The sequence below is a fragment of the Meriones unguiculatus genome, chromosome 12 (assembly GCF_030254825.1).
Source record: "Meriones unguiculatus strain TT.TT164.6M chromosome 12, Bangor_MerUng_6.1, whole genome shotgun sequence".
In the NCBI taxonomy this organism is placed as follows: domain Eukaryota; kingdom Metazoa; phylum Chordata; class Mammalia; order Rodentia; family Muridae; genus Meriones; species Meriones unguiculatus.
Window position 1 is genome coordinate 12,456,373 of NC_083360.1, and position 16,558 is coordinate 12,472,930.

Below are 16,558 nucleotides of genomic sequence, written 5' to 3' on the forward strand. Positions count from 1 at the left end.
TGGATGTAAGGTTCTGGAATCTGACACAGTCTGAGGAAGCCTGAAACAACGTAACTGGGGAAGATCAGAAACCTGCATTTCTTAAGCCCACACAATGGCACTTCTGCCTTCTCAACTCTCTCTTGAAGTACTACCGTTGCTCGCATAGGTCCTGACTATAAGAGGGTTTACCTAGCCCATGTCAACGGCCCTTTCCTCGCTCCTGAAACCCTCTCAACTTGCCAATTCCGTCATGAATGCTCAAGGCCTCCAACTTCTTCTGCGGTGGTGGTGCTGCTGGGTGGCGGTGGTGAAGGTATTCTGTGGGGCGCGAGCCAGGCGGGCACAAACCGGCTCTGCGCGTGCGCGGAAGCCGAAGGCGGTGGCCGGGAGTGTTTTGGGTCCGCGGCCGCCCCGTACCGTCCGGGCGGCGCGCTGCATCCTGGGCCTTGGCTTGTGTTTGGTGGCCGCCGTCATGAACCCCGAGAGCTTCACGGCTGGGGAGAGGCTGGTTTCTTCGTCTTATGTGAGGCAGGGCTGCGAGGCTCGGCGCGCGCACGAGCAACACATCCGGCAGCTTCTAGATCAGGTATTCTCCTGCCTCGGCGCCCGGGTTCTGCGTCTTCGGGGAGGGAGGGGCGGCGCGCTCCTCGGCAGTGCGGAACTGCCAAAGTCCAGGTGTTGGGCCAGCCTGGGCCTCCCGGGGAAGCCGTGCTGCCTGTACTGCTCCAGCAGGCAGCTTTTCGCCAGACCCCCAGGCCTCGCTCCTGACAGTGCCCCCAAAGCTCGACAGACCCTGGTTTGAAAACTTCCCCTTGAGGGCATTGTCTTTTCAGCTATACTCACTTACCAGAGATTTAAGAATCCTAGCCAACTTCAGGGTCTGTATTACATCCGTTCTCAATCTCTAGTTTGTAGTCGAATAGAGGAAATGGCCAATTGGCATTTTCTTCATAGTTGCCAAGTTTTTCTGATTGAGGAATGAAGAGACATTACATGTACAAAACACATTAAAAAGAATTCAGGTACATTGATGCGGCGTTTTAGGACCGTTAGTTTTCCTGAATATACTTGTCATTTTATTTATTTATCTATCTATCTATCTATCTATCTATCTATCTATCTATCTATCTATCTATTTATTTATTTAGGGCAAGTGTCCAGAGGATGGCTGGGATGAAAGTACACTGGAACTGTTTCTGAATGAGCTTGCGATCATGGATAGCAACAATTTCTTGGGTAATTGTGGTGTGGGAGAAAGGGAAGGGAGAGTGGCCTCTGCTTTGGTTGCTCGTCGTCATTACAGGTATGTTTCTTAAACTAGTTGTGACCCCCCCCCAGGGAGAGTAGTGGGAGGGGCTTAAAATAATAGTGATGGTATTCTTAGTGAATCATAAAGTTTCCACTCACGAATAATTTTCTTCACCTCATCAAATGGGCGTGCGAGTCAGGTGGAACTGAGAGACGGAAACACGTGGAGCAGATGCTTTTCTTGACAGTAGAGTTGAAGTTCTAATATATGGTGTTTTCCCTTTCAGATGCAACACGGTCAACACCACAAGCACTGTTTTCTGATGATATTTAAACTAGTAAATCAGTTCTAAAAGCTTAACACAAAAAACGGTTCACTTAAAAGGAATGAATTACATATAGGGAATAGAGATACGTTTAAGTGACAGATGACACCAAATATCGTGTTCTGCTGTGGTAACAGTTTCATGAAATTTTTATATTAAAAAGGTCACAGAACAAAAAAATTATAGACCAAGATGCTTTTAAAATACATTACTAGAAATATAGAGGTAGGCAGGGAACAAAGCAAGGAAGTCCTGTTGCAGGCCTCTGATGTTGTCTGATGACATTCTTAGCCTTTGAACAGGTGAAACTAGGGTCTCTGTCCTTTCCAGAAGGATTTACCGAATAGTCACAGAGGTGATGGGTCACACACAGGGAAGATATTTTGGTTCTGGACCTGCAACTTGTTAACTTGCCACAATCATAGAATTTCAGCCAGCCTTGTTGAATGTTTAATGTGGATGTGGGTTTTTTTTTTTTTTTTTCAGTTGACATACTCATAGTTATTTTTTTTTCCTTCCTTCCTTTTTCCTTTTTCTTAGTTTTTAAGACAGTCTCAGTGTGTAACTATGGCTCGACCACTATGTAGATTCTTCTTTGATCCTCTTGCCTCTCGAATAGCAGGATTAAAGGCATTCACCACTTAGCCACCACACCCAGCCATATTTCCTTTTTAACCTACAGGTTTTATTGAAGAGTAAAGAACTTGAAAGCATGGTTTTTCAATATCAGAATCCCATTTTATCAAGTGCCTCTTTTTGTAGCAGTAGACAGAGGAACAGGTATATGAGATGATTACATTATTTGTATTACTTTTGAAAATTTTTTATCCATTCTGACAAGTATTTTTTTTTTCTTCATTTCTTGAGTCAGAGACTCACCTGCCTCTGCCTCCTGAGTGCTGGTACTAAAGGGCATGTGCCACCACTGCCTGGCAAAAATGATTTAATCATTAATTGATCGTGCTTTTTATTATCACTGTTTGTTTTTGTCTTCCACCCTTTCTGTGAGAAATATGAACTCTTAAAAGCTCTATTTTTAAAATCAAGGTGAAGTTCTTGAGGCATCCTAAAATTTTATTTTAATAAAAACAGCTGCAGTCAGAACTGATGATAATGAATATGGATGCAGGTTTCCTTTCTAGCAATGCCCCGGTTGATAGGTAATGTGTATAGAATGTTTATACATTAGGTGTGCCTGTCAGGAAGTACAGTACTGGTGCTCTGTGATTCTGTCCTCATCACAGTTTCTGTTCTAATTGAATGTAAGTGATCCAGCTTACAGAAGGATTTTTTTAACGTTAGTATTCAGAGATTTCTCTAAGTATGTAGGATCATATAAGGCAAGTGGATTTGTACATTCATTTCAAAAAATAGTTTAAAAAATTGGGAAAGTTTTTGCTTGGGGTGGTGCTATTGCCTATAATCCCAGCTCTTAGCAGAAAAAGTGGGGAGAGTCCAAAGCTTAGGGTCAGCCGGGGCTACTTAGTGAGATCCCATCTCAGAAGACTGCTGTCAGCACCACCAATGAATTAGGACAGTTTCTGAAGCATCACCCCTTTCTGGTTGGACTCTGTCCCACTGCTCTGGTGGGGAAGGAAGGAGGGAATAGAATGTTACTTGTACCATGGGTTTAAGCTGATCACTCCAAAGGCTAATGGCTTAAAGTGATCATTAGTCCTCCTCATTTTGTGTGTGTTAACTGAGCTTAGTAGCTTAGTGTTTTGAATTGGTATAGTCTTGAAGGTTAGAGTGGGCAGTCTATTAAAAAATGACTTGGGTACATGGCTGAGGGCTCAGATTGCCTCTTCCTGTGATGTGAGCTCCTCTGAACATGGCAGCTGGATTTAGGAAGACAGTGTATATCAGCAAAGCCTTCAAGAAGCCAAGAAGACTTTAGTGCTTCTTAGGACCTTTTAGAACTCAGAGGTTCTTCCCAGTCAAGCAAGTCAATAGGACAACGCCTTCCCCCAATCTGGATTTAGATATGGAGGAGATTTAAACTGTATCTCTTGGTGTGGACCAACATGAGAAAAGAAATTGATAATGGTGGTCTTTGGAGATTATCTGCTACAGCATAGTGAAACTATTTCAACTTAAGGTATTTCCACATTAGTGGTTTATAAAGTGTAGCTACAACAGCAGAAAACTGCCTCTTCTAGTTTTTGATTATATATTTGGAAGCCTGCGTATAGATTACTTTAACACTGAATGTATTTGTACTTTTTTTTTTTTTTTTTTTTTTTGCCTGTTTTTGTTTAGGTTCATCCATGGAATTGGACGATCTGGTGATATTTCTGCTGTGCAACCAAAAGCTGCAGGCTCTAGCCTCTTGAACAAAATTACCAATTCTATGATGCTTAATATCATAAAGCTGGCTGGTATGTATCATGTCAATCATAATGTGATTGCTGAGTAGACAGCACACTAGTTTCTTGCACCTATATCTGTTCAAAAACAATATGAGTAGCTTTTAAAAGGACACATATATAAACCTGTTTCAGAATAAGGCAGAAAATGAGAAATGACCCCAGAAATGACAGTTTTTTTCCTTTGGTTTTCTGAGGCAGAGTGTCTCTGTGAATCCCTGGCTGTCCTGGAACTTACTCTGTAGACCAGGCTGGCTTCAAACTCAAAGATCCGCCTGCGTCTGCTTCCTGACTGCTGGGATTAAAGACTACCTTCACCCTGAAAATTACAATGTTTCTGTCCTTTTTTTTTTTTTCCTTTCCTAAAACAGAGTCTCTCTGTGTAACCTGGAACTCACTATGTAAACAACAAGGCTGACCTCAAACTCACAGAGATCTTCCTGCTTCTCTGCCTCCCAAGTGCTGGGATTAAAGCCTTCAACAATGAGTTAGTTTCATGAAAGTAAATAAGAAAAACCAGGGTTACAGTTAGTGTTATTTCATAAAGGAAATATATCTTTTTTTTTCCAGAAGGATGTTGGCCTCTTTTTAAATTAATGGGATAATAAATTGTTTTATTTTTTATTTGCAGGTGTTCATTCAGTGGCCAGTTGCTTTGTAGTTCCTATGGCAACTGGGATGAGTCTAACCTTGTGTTTCCTAACATTACGACACAAAAGACCAAAGGCCAAGTATATTATATGGCCACGGATAGACCAGAAGTCCTGCTTTAAGTCCATGGTCACTGCAGGTAAAGAAGATATGCAGCATATGTAATATTTTAAACCTCCAATGGGAAAAGTCCGATCTTTATATGGAGATAAGCAAATGAAAAATTAAATATACTTCATGCTTTAAAGAAATTGTAGTATTCATAAAACTTAGCGCATACTTTGTTTTATGCAACTTTAAAGCTTGTGGATACTTAACTTTACCATTAAAGTTTGTATCATTATTTATGGGGTGATTTTTAATAATATGCCAGTAAAGTGCAATATTTCAGTTAAAAGTCTGAAGAACTCTTGGTCCATGAGATGGGTCAGTAATCTCCAGGCTACTGAAACTAATTGTAGTTTTGTGTGTGTGTGTTTGTGTGTGTGTGTGTTGAAACATAAGTTTATGGGTGTGAATTATTTTAGTACTTAAGTTTTATCCACATCTATCTCTGAAATAAATGAAATTGAAATGTTCTTAGAGAATGAGCAGGTTTCTTTTTCTTTTTTTCTTCGTTTTTTTTTTGGCGGTGAAGATCCAATTCTAGTTGTGTAGTTGTTCTTCATACGTTTTGCCTGGTTTCAGACTAATGCAAGTTCTGAGCTAGAATCTTCATTCCCGGAGGAAAAGCTTGTCAGTTGCTTCTTAGACTTCTAGGATCCTCTCGTATTTAGTTGACACTAATGCGTAGATTTCTGGTTGACTTGGTTAGGTTTTGAACCTGTGGTGATAGAAAATGTGTTGGAAGGCGACGAGCTGCGCACAAACCTGGCTGCAGTGGAGGCTAAGATCCAGGAGCTCGGCCGTGACTCTGTTCTGTGCATTCATTCTACTACATCCTGCTTTGCTCCAAGGGTACCTGATAGGTAACTGACCAGTCTTTACCTGTTCATTCACGAGTTGTTTGAATAAAATGCTGTCCGCTAATTCTCAAGCATAACATTTGGTAGTAAATAGTAAATATACTGGCCTAAGATCCTAGGTCAATCCCAGGGAGAATTATTGTAGTGAGTTGGAGAAGTTGATGCTGAAGGAAAAACACCTGATAATGGAGGTGAACATTATTTATCTAAACCTTAGTCCTCTCATTTGTCTGCTGTCCTGTTCTTGCTGTTTCAGATCTTTCAATGTTGTTTTCCTCATCGCTTAAGTTTTTCCAGTGAAATACTGGCTTTAGTGGTTTTCCCCAGCTCTGTTCTTTGGCCTTGCAATTCATTTGCTAAGTAGTAACTATGGTCATTAACAGATTATAAATACTTTTGGATTATTTACATTTCTTTGCCTGGGAGATTAAAACTAAGTGTGTTCAGTGCTTGTCCATATTTTGAAGATAATGTAAATTAGGGAAATTAAAGCCCTGGAGGTGGCAGGGCTTTTTACTTTTCTAAAAGATAGCTACACACTTTTTATTATGAAAATGTCATTGGGGTTAAGTTTATTAACAGAAATGTCTGTTTTTGCTAGAATCTCTGGTTTGGTCTCATTTCAATACTTTTAACAGAAGTGTTAATAATTAATACAAATTGTGTTGACTTTGAACTCTGGTTGCTAAGCTCTGGTGTTTGTAGACTCACATTGTTTGGCAGTGATGACCACATGTTATCTTACAGGCAAATTTTAAAAGATCATTTTGAAGCCATGCTCTTGAAAATTTGTCTTGTGTCATTCACGAACCTATGAATTCTGTTTAAAAATTACGTTATTACTAAGTATGCTTTAGTAGTTTATTAATGACCATTTAAATTTTCCATCAAAATTTTAAAAAATGGTATTCTTTAATAATTTTGATATCAAGAAATCTTTAATGGAATAGAAATAAACCTCATTTCCCAGAACAGCTTGTGGGTGTTTGTATTAGTTGAATTATTTCTCTCTGAGGAGTTTGCTTCATTTTGAGCCATGTTTTCAGTGTGTATGATACCACATCACAGACCTGCTGGAAAAAGAGTCAGGACCATTTATCAGGCAGCAAATTGTCATTTGTTGCTTTTTAGTTGTATGATGTAATGTTTTTTATGAGTGAGGCTTATGAAAATGGAGATGTAACGTTAGTAGTATATTTGAATTTCTGATTTTATATTCTTTAATTTTAGTGGTGTAGTATTTATTTTGTTTTTAATTAGTCAATTATTGGGGAGTATTGATGAGGAAATATATAAAGGAAATGTTAAAAGAATGTCACTTCTGATGGCTATTAAAACTAGCTTCTGATTTAAAATATAGTGGGACTCATGAAAAATCTGTTTTCTGCTTTTTTTGCCTTTTATTTAGTATATTTTTATGTCCTATTAAAACATCTGATTCATTTAGATCATTTACAGCTACTTACAAGTCTTGTTTATTTAAATAAGTTTAATATTATGATATCTTATTTTCAAGAAAGTTATTAAAGCATTCTTTCACTAGAGCACACACGTGAAAACGGGTTTTATCTTCTGAAGAATGTATGTGTGTGTATTCCAAGTCTATTTTGTTAGTAGCAGAAGCAATTTTGGTATTGCTTGAGTCAGGCGTAGTGTGTGCTTGTGTACCTGTGCCCCAGTGGTTGATTTTGGATGTCTTCCTCTATAATTTTTCACTTTATTTTTTTGAGACAGGGTCTCTCACTGGAGCCCCTGTTTCAGGTAGACTGGCTGGTCCTCAAGCCCCAGAGATTGTCCTGTCTTTGCCTTCATAGTGATGGGATTACTGGCATGTGCTGCTGGGTTCTGAGACACTGAACTCAGGTCCTTATGCTTGCAAGGCAAGCACTTTACCAATCCATCTCTCCAGCCCTAAAAATTAGGTTTTATTTATGTTCTAGTCAGTGTTCTGTTGCTGTGAAGAAATAGCATGATCATGGCAACTCTTATAAAGGAAAGCAGTTAATTGGGGCTTGTTTATAGTTTCAGAGGTTTAGTCCATTATATTCGTGGAAGGAAGCATGAAAGCACGCAGCTAGACATGGTGCTGGAGCAGGAACTGTACATCTGTACAGGAGCTGGAGTTGTACATCCAGATCTGCAGGCAGCAGGAAGAGACACTCCGCCTGGCTCGAGCTTTTGAAACCTCAGAGGCTGCCTCTATGACACGCATCTAACAATGCCACACCTCCCGTTCCTTCTTAAGTAGTGCCACTCCCTGATGACTAAGCATTCAAGTATTTGAGCCTATGTGGACCATTATTATCTAAACCACCACAATTCATAACACTTGAAGGAAGCAAATTAAAAGTTTCTATCGATGAACTTGATCTAATTCCCATTTATTGTTTTAAAACATACCTGCTCATATCTAGAAAAAAAAAGTTAGGTCATGCATAGCTTAGTAATAAAACCATACCAATCATTACTTACTTGAGAACAAAGTGTTGCTGTGTGTCTCTGACTGACCTGGAATTTACTGTGTAGAACAGTTGGCCTTGAACTCACAGATATCCTCTTGCCTCTCCCTCCCCATGCCATGTATTTTAAATCCTTCTTTTGGAAAGAAATATTAAAATGCTTTGCTTTCAAAACAGAATATTTTTAAAAATCAGTCTAATTGAATCACAGGATTTAGTTATAGTTTTGCAGTGTGCTGACATTTTTCAATAGGTGGTTTTAGTCATTAGTATTGTGTTTTCAGAAGGAACCTCCACTGTATTGTGGTTCCTTACTGTACTTAACATAAGTGAGATCTCAAATTGCCTTCATATGAGAGGTGTAAGTGAAAAGAATGAAGAAGTATAGAGCTTAAACCCAGATATTTTTTAAAAAGGATGTTTCTAAGTTGTTAGGCACTGTCAGTGGTCAGTGACTTTTGGTACAGGACTGTTGTAATTTTCTTTTTTTAAGTTAAGGTCTATTTGAAAGTGTATTCTTTTTAATTTGTGAGACTTCTTAAGGTTTCCAGATATGCTTACTATTTTGTCAGTACTTGCTCTTATATGGTGATCAATCAAAGCAGTAAGAACAGAATCAATCATAGCACATTGTGAAGTCTCATGTAGACTTTCTCTTATATGTAAAAAGCTTGGAAATTATTTAAAAGTTACCATCATAAACTTTTCTGCTGTTTTTTTTTTTCTCCTTTGAGACAGGGTCTCACTATGAAGCCTGGCTGGCCTGGAACTCACAGAGATCCTCTTGCCTCTGCCTCCCAAGTCATTAGCTTTTATAAATATGTTTTTCTCATTTATATTAAAAGTATTGCTATGTTTTCCAAAAGTGCTTGCTATATATTTCCAGGCTGGTGAATTACATGTAAAAATGCTACAGAGGGAATTCAGTTTGTCATCCCTTCTCCCTTTCCCTGATATACCTTAAGATTGACTATTGATAAAGACTTTCCGTAATTATTTATAAAGCACAGTATGAGTATATCTTTCTGTAAATGTTTATGTTTGTAGATTAGAAGAACTGGCTGTGATTTGTGCTAATTATGACATTCCGCATGTAGTCAACAACGCTTATGGATTACAGTCTTCAAAGTGCATGCATCTCATTCAGCAGGTGAATTATTATATTAATATTATATACTATAGGATTATGACTTTTTTCCTGATACAGTATAGTGTACCCAAATACAGTGTTACCTATCACAGTACAATTTATTTAGCTCTCCCTACTGCAGGGAGCATTAGAAACTTTGTATCCAGTATCCTCTTAGTAAAGGTTGTTATTCCTAGGTAATATGATGGTAATTGGATAGTAGCTTTTAAAGGTCTACTTGCTTATGCATGCATTTTATGTAAGTGTATGCACACCTATACTCTGTACATGTGCTTGTGTGTGCAGTTGGGGGACAGAAGAGGGTGCTGAGTGTCCTTTCATTGTTCTCCTATTCTACTGAGGCAGCGTCTCTCCTGAACCCGTGAGTTGAATTTTCTCAGCTAGGCTGAAAGGCAGCAAGCCACGACAATCCTCATTTCTTCACCCTCCTTGGAGCTTGGGTTTTAGGTGTGTGTAAAACGTCTGAATTGTTGTGTGTGTTCTGGAATCGAAACTCTGGTTTCTTCATGGTTGCATAAGTATTCTTAATGGATGAACCATTTTTCCAGCACCTGTGAAGTAGCTTTGATGGTCCTGAGTCAACATAGATGATATTCTCAACTTCCTGAGAGTTCCTCCCTACTCCCAGGATGTTCATTCTTCTAATGTATTGAATTACAGCATTTAAAAACTACATTGACAATTATATTTTATATGGAGGTAAAAAAACAGGAAGAGTAAGAATGAACCATGTTAAATAAAAAAAAAAAGTTTCAAATCTTAAAAAAAAACATTTAAACGTTTTCTAGGATCTGAAAAATCTTTTAGTAGCTGCTGCTCTTGGATCTTTACTTATTCACTCTTATGTTTTCTTTGGTGCCTTTTCGTTATTCCTTAGCTTTTGAAGGCTCCCGTACAGGTCTAGATTGGATCATGTATGATGCGTATGGAGTAGAAAAAAGGCATACAGTGTTCTGTGATGTAGCTTCTGAAAACACTTTACACAGATGACTCACTTTTATGCCTCTCCATTTCTCATGTTTTCTTTAATTTTTAATACTTAAAAAATACTACATTTATTTGTGTGTGTGTGTTCATGTAAACACATGTGTGCTATAGCATATATATGGAAGTCAGAGGACAACTTGCAGCTATCAGCATTGGTGGCAAGTGCTTTTAACCATGGGGACATCTCTCTGTACCCTAATTCCCCACCCTGTATCTTTAATGCTTTTAAAATTCAAATGCATTAGCATCTCTAAAAGTTTATGAAAGGAAGCAGCAGATGGTCATAGCTATCTTATAAGCACCTTTAATTGGTTTATAATGCAGTTTCTGTTCCTGTGAATGTACTATTTTCACATAGTTGTAGTCATTGTGTACAATTAACAAAATACTTCAAGCCTTGTTCGTTATGTGCTTATACTTGCCACATGCCTATATTGTTTTCACCACGTCATTTTAAAGGTTTATTTTGACTTATTCATTTAATGTGTGTGTGAGAGAGCTAGTGGGAGACGGATGGCCTGTGAAGGCCACAGGAGGCATTGCCTGCCTACCTTGGAGCTGGACTTGCAGGTGTTTTGTGAGCTGCTCTAGGGTGCTGGGATTGGAATCTGGTCCTTGGGCTGGAGCAGCCCAGACTAGTCATTACTCAGAGCTTGTTCCCTGATGGAGACATGTTCAGTGCTATGGGGCTCGCGGCAAATTTTTGAATACTAGAAAATGGGATGGTATGCTTGCGGAGAGCAAGACTGAGGGAGCTGTGCAGCTGAGGTGAAAGATGTTCTTGGGATCCTTCTTCCTGGTGCCTTACTTTGTCGTCATCCATCTGTGTGTGTATGAGGTGTTTCTCAAATGTGGATGCTGTCTTGTAGGTATTATTTGCCTTCTAAAATCAACTCATCTTTAAATAGCAAATAAACATTTCTGCAAATTGGCCTATATAAGGAGAGGTCATGGCACTGTTGGTTTAAACTACATAATTACATGAATCTTGTTGAGTTCTGACTGCTATGTAATGGCATTCTAAATAAAGTTAACTTTCAGTCATAGCTGTAATAAGCAGTTTACCAAGGAACCACCGTGCATGTTAGGTATCCAATCAGGCTATGAATATTTTTAACCCAATCCTGACAGGTTAAGGTATACTTTTCATCATTCCTGTTCATGTATGAGGAAACAAGCTCAGTAGTTGAAGTGACTGGCCTGAGGTCTCATAGCTGCAGAACAACAGCAGCGTCTGTCACCAGGGCCCAGATTTCCCCTTAACTGCAGCACACTGAAACCACAGTGTTTAGAAACCAGTATTACAGTAACTGTGATCACTGAAGAAAACAGTCATATCTAAAATGGAGCATTTTCAAAAGATGCTCCAGAATGACTTCGTTCTGAGTAGATAGGATATTCTGTTATGTATAAGAAGACTGAAGAAGTACATTTCTTGTATTTACTGAAATGCTTAATTTGAGCTGTGAGGACAGATTAATAGAGAGCCATGTGGGAGAGCTATAAAGACATGTGTGTGGAATTGTCTGCTTAGAATGGGATGTGATGTTCCAAAGTGTGGAAAGCAGTGACTTCACTTGTTAAGAACTCGAGCAAAGAGTGTTACTGTTACTTTGGCCCTTGCCTGATTGTCATTTCATTCAGCAGATTCTCTGTGTTCCCATTAGTGTGTGAGCTACCAAAATCTGTGCTGAGAACACAGCAATGCAGCTTATTCCCCACAGCCTCTACCCTACTGCTTTTTTCTTTTTCTTTCTTTTTTTTTTTTTTTCTTAGTGGCAGCGTTTTGTTATTGTGGGGAGTATTAAACATTCCTGAGATCTAGCGTGGGCTACTTGTTTTTTTTTTTTTTTTCTTTCCCTCTCTCTCTTTTGTTTTTTCAAAACAGGGTTTCTCTGTGTAGACTTAGCTGTTCTGGACTTGCTTTGTGGACCAGGCTGGCCTTGAACTCACAGCGATGTACCTGCTTCTGCCTCTCTGAGTATTTGGCTTAAAGGCGAGTGCCACCATGTCTGGTGGCTACTTATTTTCTTGTAATGGAGTGTGCAGTCTTCATGGTGAGGGTGGTGTGGCCTGGAACACTGATTCTCCTCCTGTTAGGCTTCCTACTCCCAGTTCAGGTTCAGGTTTCTCTCAGAAAGCCTAGACAGTCTTCCCAGCCACTTTTCACCTGGTGCCCTCTGCTGTGCTTCCCCGATTTGTTTTGTTAGTTTTGTTGTGCTGCTCCCTCTTCCTGAGGAAGGTGGGTTTTTCTCTGTTCATAGTTTGTTAGAAAATAAGAGTCACCACAAAGTTTGGCCTTGAGTCTCAGAATCTGCTTTGATATCTTGCTTGGTAGAGTCTTTCAGAGGCCCTCTATAGTAGGCTCCTGACCTGTTCCCTGTTTTCTCCCTCTTCCCATATACATACCATTTGTCTTTCTGAGTGAGGATTGATCATCTTACCCGGGATCCTCCTTCTTGCTTAGCTTCTTTAGGTGTACAGATTTTAGTATGTTTATCCTATATTATATGTCTAATATCCACTTATAAGTGAGTATATACCATATGTGTCTTTCTGCTTCTGGGGCAAACTTTGGGCAGAGTGCAGGGAATCTTATGAAAGAAGGGGGAGATAGAAAGACCTGGAGGGGACAGGAGCTCCACAAGGAGAACAACAGAACCAAAAAATCTGGGCACAGGGGTCTTTTCTGAGACTGATACTTCATCCAAGGACCATGCATGGAGGTAACCTAGAACCCCTAGAACCCCTGCACAGATGTAGCCCAGGGCAGCTCAGTCTCCAATTGGGTTCCCTAGCAATGGGAACAGGGACTGTCTCTGACTTGAACTCAGTCGCTGGCTCTTTGATTACCTCCCCCTGAGGGGGGTGCAGCCCTACCAGGCCACAGAAGAAGACAATGCAGCCAGTCCTGATGCGACCTGATAGGCTAAGGTCAGATAGGGGAGGTCCTCCTCCCCTATCAGTGGATTTGGGAAGGAGATGAGGAAGGAAGGGTGAGGTTGGGAGGGAATGAGGGAGGGGGCTACAACTGGGATACAAAGTGAATAAACTGTAATTAATAAAAATAAACGAATAAAAGAAAAAATAAGAGTCACAGCAAGAATAAGGCTGAAACAGTCAGGTGATGTCTCTGAGAAGTCTGCTCCCCTTCCGGGCTTCTGCCACCTCCACCTGTTGTCCACGTCTGGTCTGTCAGATTAGACCAGCTATCTGTGATTTCCATTCTCCCTGAGATACAGAGGTGGGCAGGAAGTGTGAGAATGAAGGTCAAATGCGGTTATAATATTAATAGGAATGTAGATTGTGACTACAGATTGAAAATCTGTGGCTGCAGATAAAGAAAAAGCTATGTGAGTTGAAATTTAGATAGTATCTCCATTTTTAAGAGGAGAAAATTGCAGCACATTAGACAGAAGGTCATAGCTGTGTCGGATGGGAAGAACTTGGTTCCACATTTCCCATAGGTCCATGCTCAGCTCTGTGCCAGGGTATTAGACTTCTTTTGGAGTTTATTTGCACTGGAATGAGACCATCTAAGATCACGATGTTAAGGATCACAAGTTATGGAGAAGCATCACTTTTTAACTGCCAGGAATATACATATACAGATGAAATTGCCATTGGTGAATGAAAAGCGCAAAATTTGGCTTCTCTTCTGTCATCAGAGCCATTATGGAAGCAGACTTTATTGTTTAAAGGCTGGTCTTGCAGTTCACTGCTTGCCTGGCCCTGGGGTCATTGTCCAGCCCTGAGACACAAACAAACAAATCTCAAAAAGAAAAAAAAAATAGTAGATTGTCTCAAGTATCAGAGAGCTGCTTATTTTTTGAGCTGCTTAGCACTTTGATGGCTGTAGTTCATTAGGTTGTAATGCCAGTATTTAAATTAATCACTGTAGACCTTAGTGTCAAATAAAAGGACACAGGTGCAGGGCATGGAGAAATGCTTTGTCTCTCTCTCAGTTTTAAGGTAAAAATCTGCTACACAGAGATTCCCACTTCACTGGTAATGAAATCCCACCTGCTTCACAGAGCTTACAAGTTGGTGATTAATCTGTGAAAGCATCCTTACTGTTGAGTGCGGGTGTTCCACTTCTAATGAGCACCGCCCAGAGCTGTGCTTTACTTCTGGAAACCCTGGACTCACAGTGCTGCAGAGCCAACTACAGTCCTTCACAAATGTCTACACACTGTTTTAGGGGCACACTTTTTACTTTTTAATTAAGGTAAAATTAGTAGCAGCCTTTGCAAATGTGGGAATGAAAATGAGCTTGTATGTATCATTTCGTACACTGTGATTTGTTGTTGTTGCTGTGGCCTATGTTGGTAATAGCAGTTGTCTGTCCTCCTAGTGATTAACATGTGACTCACATGTTATTTGATTCTAGGGGGCTCGGGTTGGTAGAATCGACGTTTTCGTTCAGAGCTTGGACAAAAATTTTATGGTTCCAGTAGGTGGTGCTGTAATTGCTGGCTTTAATGATGTCTTCATTCAGGAAATCAGCAAGATGTATCCAGGTAAATAGATAACTTTTTAAAGTAACCACTGGACAAAAGTGATAAAAATGCATGTGCACATAGCCTTCTGTACTGACTCATGTTTTCCCGAGCCGCCCCTGCCAGCCTCCCTCACGCACCTTGTCCGTGTGTTTGCAGGGAGAGCTTCAGCTTCGCCATCCTTAGATGTCCTTATTACCTTGCTGTCACTTGGCTCCAGTGGCTACAAGAAGCTCTTAAAGGAAAGAAAGGTGAGGTCTGCTTGTGTGCTGAGTGCTGCTGGTCTAGCCTTTGTGTCACTCAGATCAGAGCCACTGTCGTCCGTGATTGGTCCAGTTGAAGATAATCATCCTGTCTGTCCAGTGCTGAGGAGTGGTTCAGAAGTACTACTTTTACTTTTGGTATTTGTTATTTACAAACATCTGTATTGGAATTATGTGTTCAATTGTCACCTAAAGGTAAAGGGGCTTTCCTTTTTATGTTACTTTTTAATTTTTATTAAACAATTTTTTAAATATTTATTTCTGTGCTCATGTGCATGTGCCATGGCATGTGTGGTGGTCAGAGGACTATTTGTGGGGGCAGGGATTGAATGAGATCACCAGGCTTAAGAGGAGGTACTTTTTACCTGCTTTGTAGTCTCACTAGCTCCAATTTATTTATTCATTCATTTATTTAGCACAGAGTCTTGCTGTGTGGCCCTAGCTGGCCTGATGCTTGCTTATGTAGACAAGGCAGGCATCAAACTAGGACAGTCCTTCTGCTTCTGCTTCCTGAGTGCAGGGGCTGCAGGCATCTCTCACAGCTTCGGGCATAGCAGCCCTTGAAAGACAAATGGGGAAGTTTTCTTTGGAGGGACTCAAAAGGCTAACGGCTTGTTGAGGTGTGCCAGGCTAGTGCTAGGAGGAGCCAGTAGGAGTTGCTGCCTTTTATATTGAAATTTCAAATCCTTTTTACCATTGCTGAAACACGGGACTTACATTGGCTGTAAGTGATAAAAAGTGACAAATTTGGTGGTGTGGACCTGTAGTAGTCCCAGCTACTTGGGAGGCTGACACAGGAGGATCTCTTGAGTCCAAGAATTTGTGACCAACATAGTGAGATCCAATCTTTTTTAAAACAAGCCACTGCAGAAAAGCTTGATTTGAGACAGTTCCATAATTGTTGCTGGGTCAGGTCGGATTAAGGTGTTTATCTGCCGAGGAGTGCTGGAGACCCTGGCATGGCATTTGTGTCTGTCTAGCCTTATGGTGCCAACTAGCAATTGTAATCCTTTGGATGTACTTCATATAGGTTAAAGTGTGGACATAGCTTTATGTGTTTAAGTTTTTTGTGGCATTTTACTTCAGTCTTCCTTTCCCTATTAATCCATGGGCAAGTAGTTATTTACTTTTTAAATTGTGAGAATATTTCTTAAGATTTACACGGCCATCCATTAGAGAAATACAAATTAAAACCACAGTGAGCAACCTTTCCTTACATACTTACATGCTTATTAAAAATGGCTAGGGTAAAGCAAAACACAGCTAACGCAACAATACAACCTCGATGTTACCGAATCCTGAAGCAGGCTGACACTGCTGATGTAAAATGTAATGCATCTTTAGAACATACTATGGTTCCTTCCTAAAAGTTAGGAACGTAACTCACACAGAGCAGCTGTTCTACTTCTAGCTGTTTGCTCAAGAGAACGAAAGCTTGAGTTTGTATAAAAATGTGTTGTAGGGTGCTTTTTGTAATGATGCAGTTTATAATTGCCCAACGCTTGAAGCATGTATATCCATTTTCTGATGAACAGAGGAATACACTAGCACATGTGCCCTTAGCAATGGAAAGGACCAAACTGCAGGTATACAACAAAGTGGCTCCAGTACATCACAATAAATGCATGAAGCAGACTCACAAGGCTCTCATGTGCTTTCATC

The 16,558-nt window shown here is 40.0% G+C and overlaps 1 protein-coding gene across 3 annotated transcripts in view; it reads left to right on the forward strand.

The window, feature by feature from the left end:
- Positions 1–398: 398 nt before the first annotated feature.
- Positions 399–16,558, forward strand: part of Sepsecs (Sep (O-phosphoserine) tRNA:Sec (selenocysteine) tRNA synthase) — a 30,900-nt gene continuing 14,740 nt past the window's right edge. The window contains exons 1-8 of one of the 3 annotated variants that reach the window (XM_060365317.1): positions 399–568; positions 1,131–1,285; positions 3,816–3,934; positions 4,554–4,712; positions 5,388–5,541; positions 9,045–9,147; positions 14,525–14,654; positions 14,793–14,884. In XM_060365317.1, the coding sequence (XP_060221300.1) occupies positions 455–568; positions 1,131–1,285; positions 3,816–3,934; positions 4,554–4,712; positions 5,388–5,541; positions 9,045–9,147; positions 14,525–14,654; positions 14,793–14,884 (1,026 nt within the window). In that variant the 5' untranslated portion in view covers positions 399–454. Of the gene's footprint in view, positions 569–689; positions 1,005–1,130; positions 1,286–3,815; positions 3,935–4,553; positions 4,713–5,387; positions 5,542–9,044; positions 9,148–14,524; positions 14,655–14,792; positions 14,885–16,558 lie in introns of those variants that run through there. The other 2 variants (XM_021657745.2, XM_021657746.2) reach the window with 2 other exon arrangements.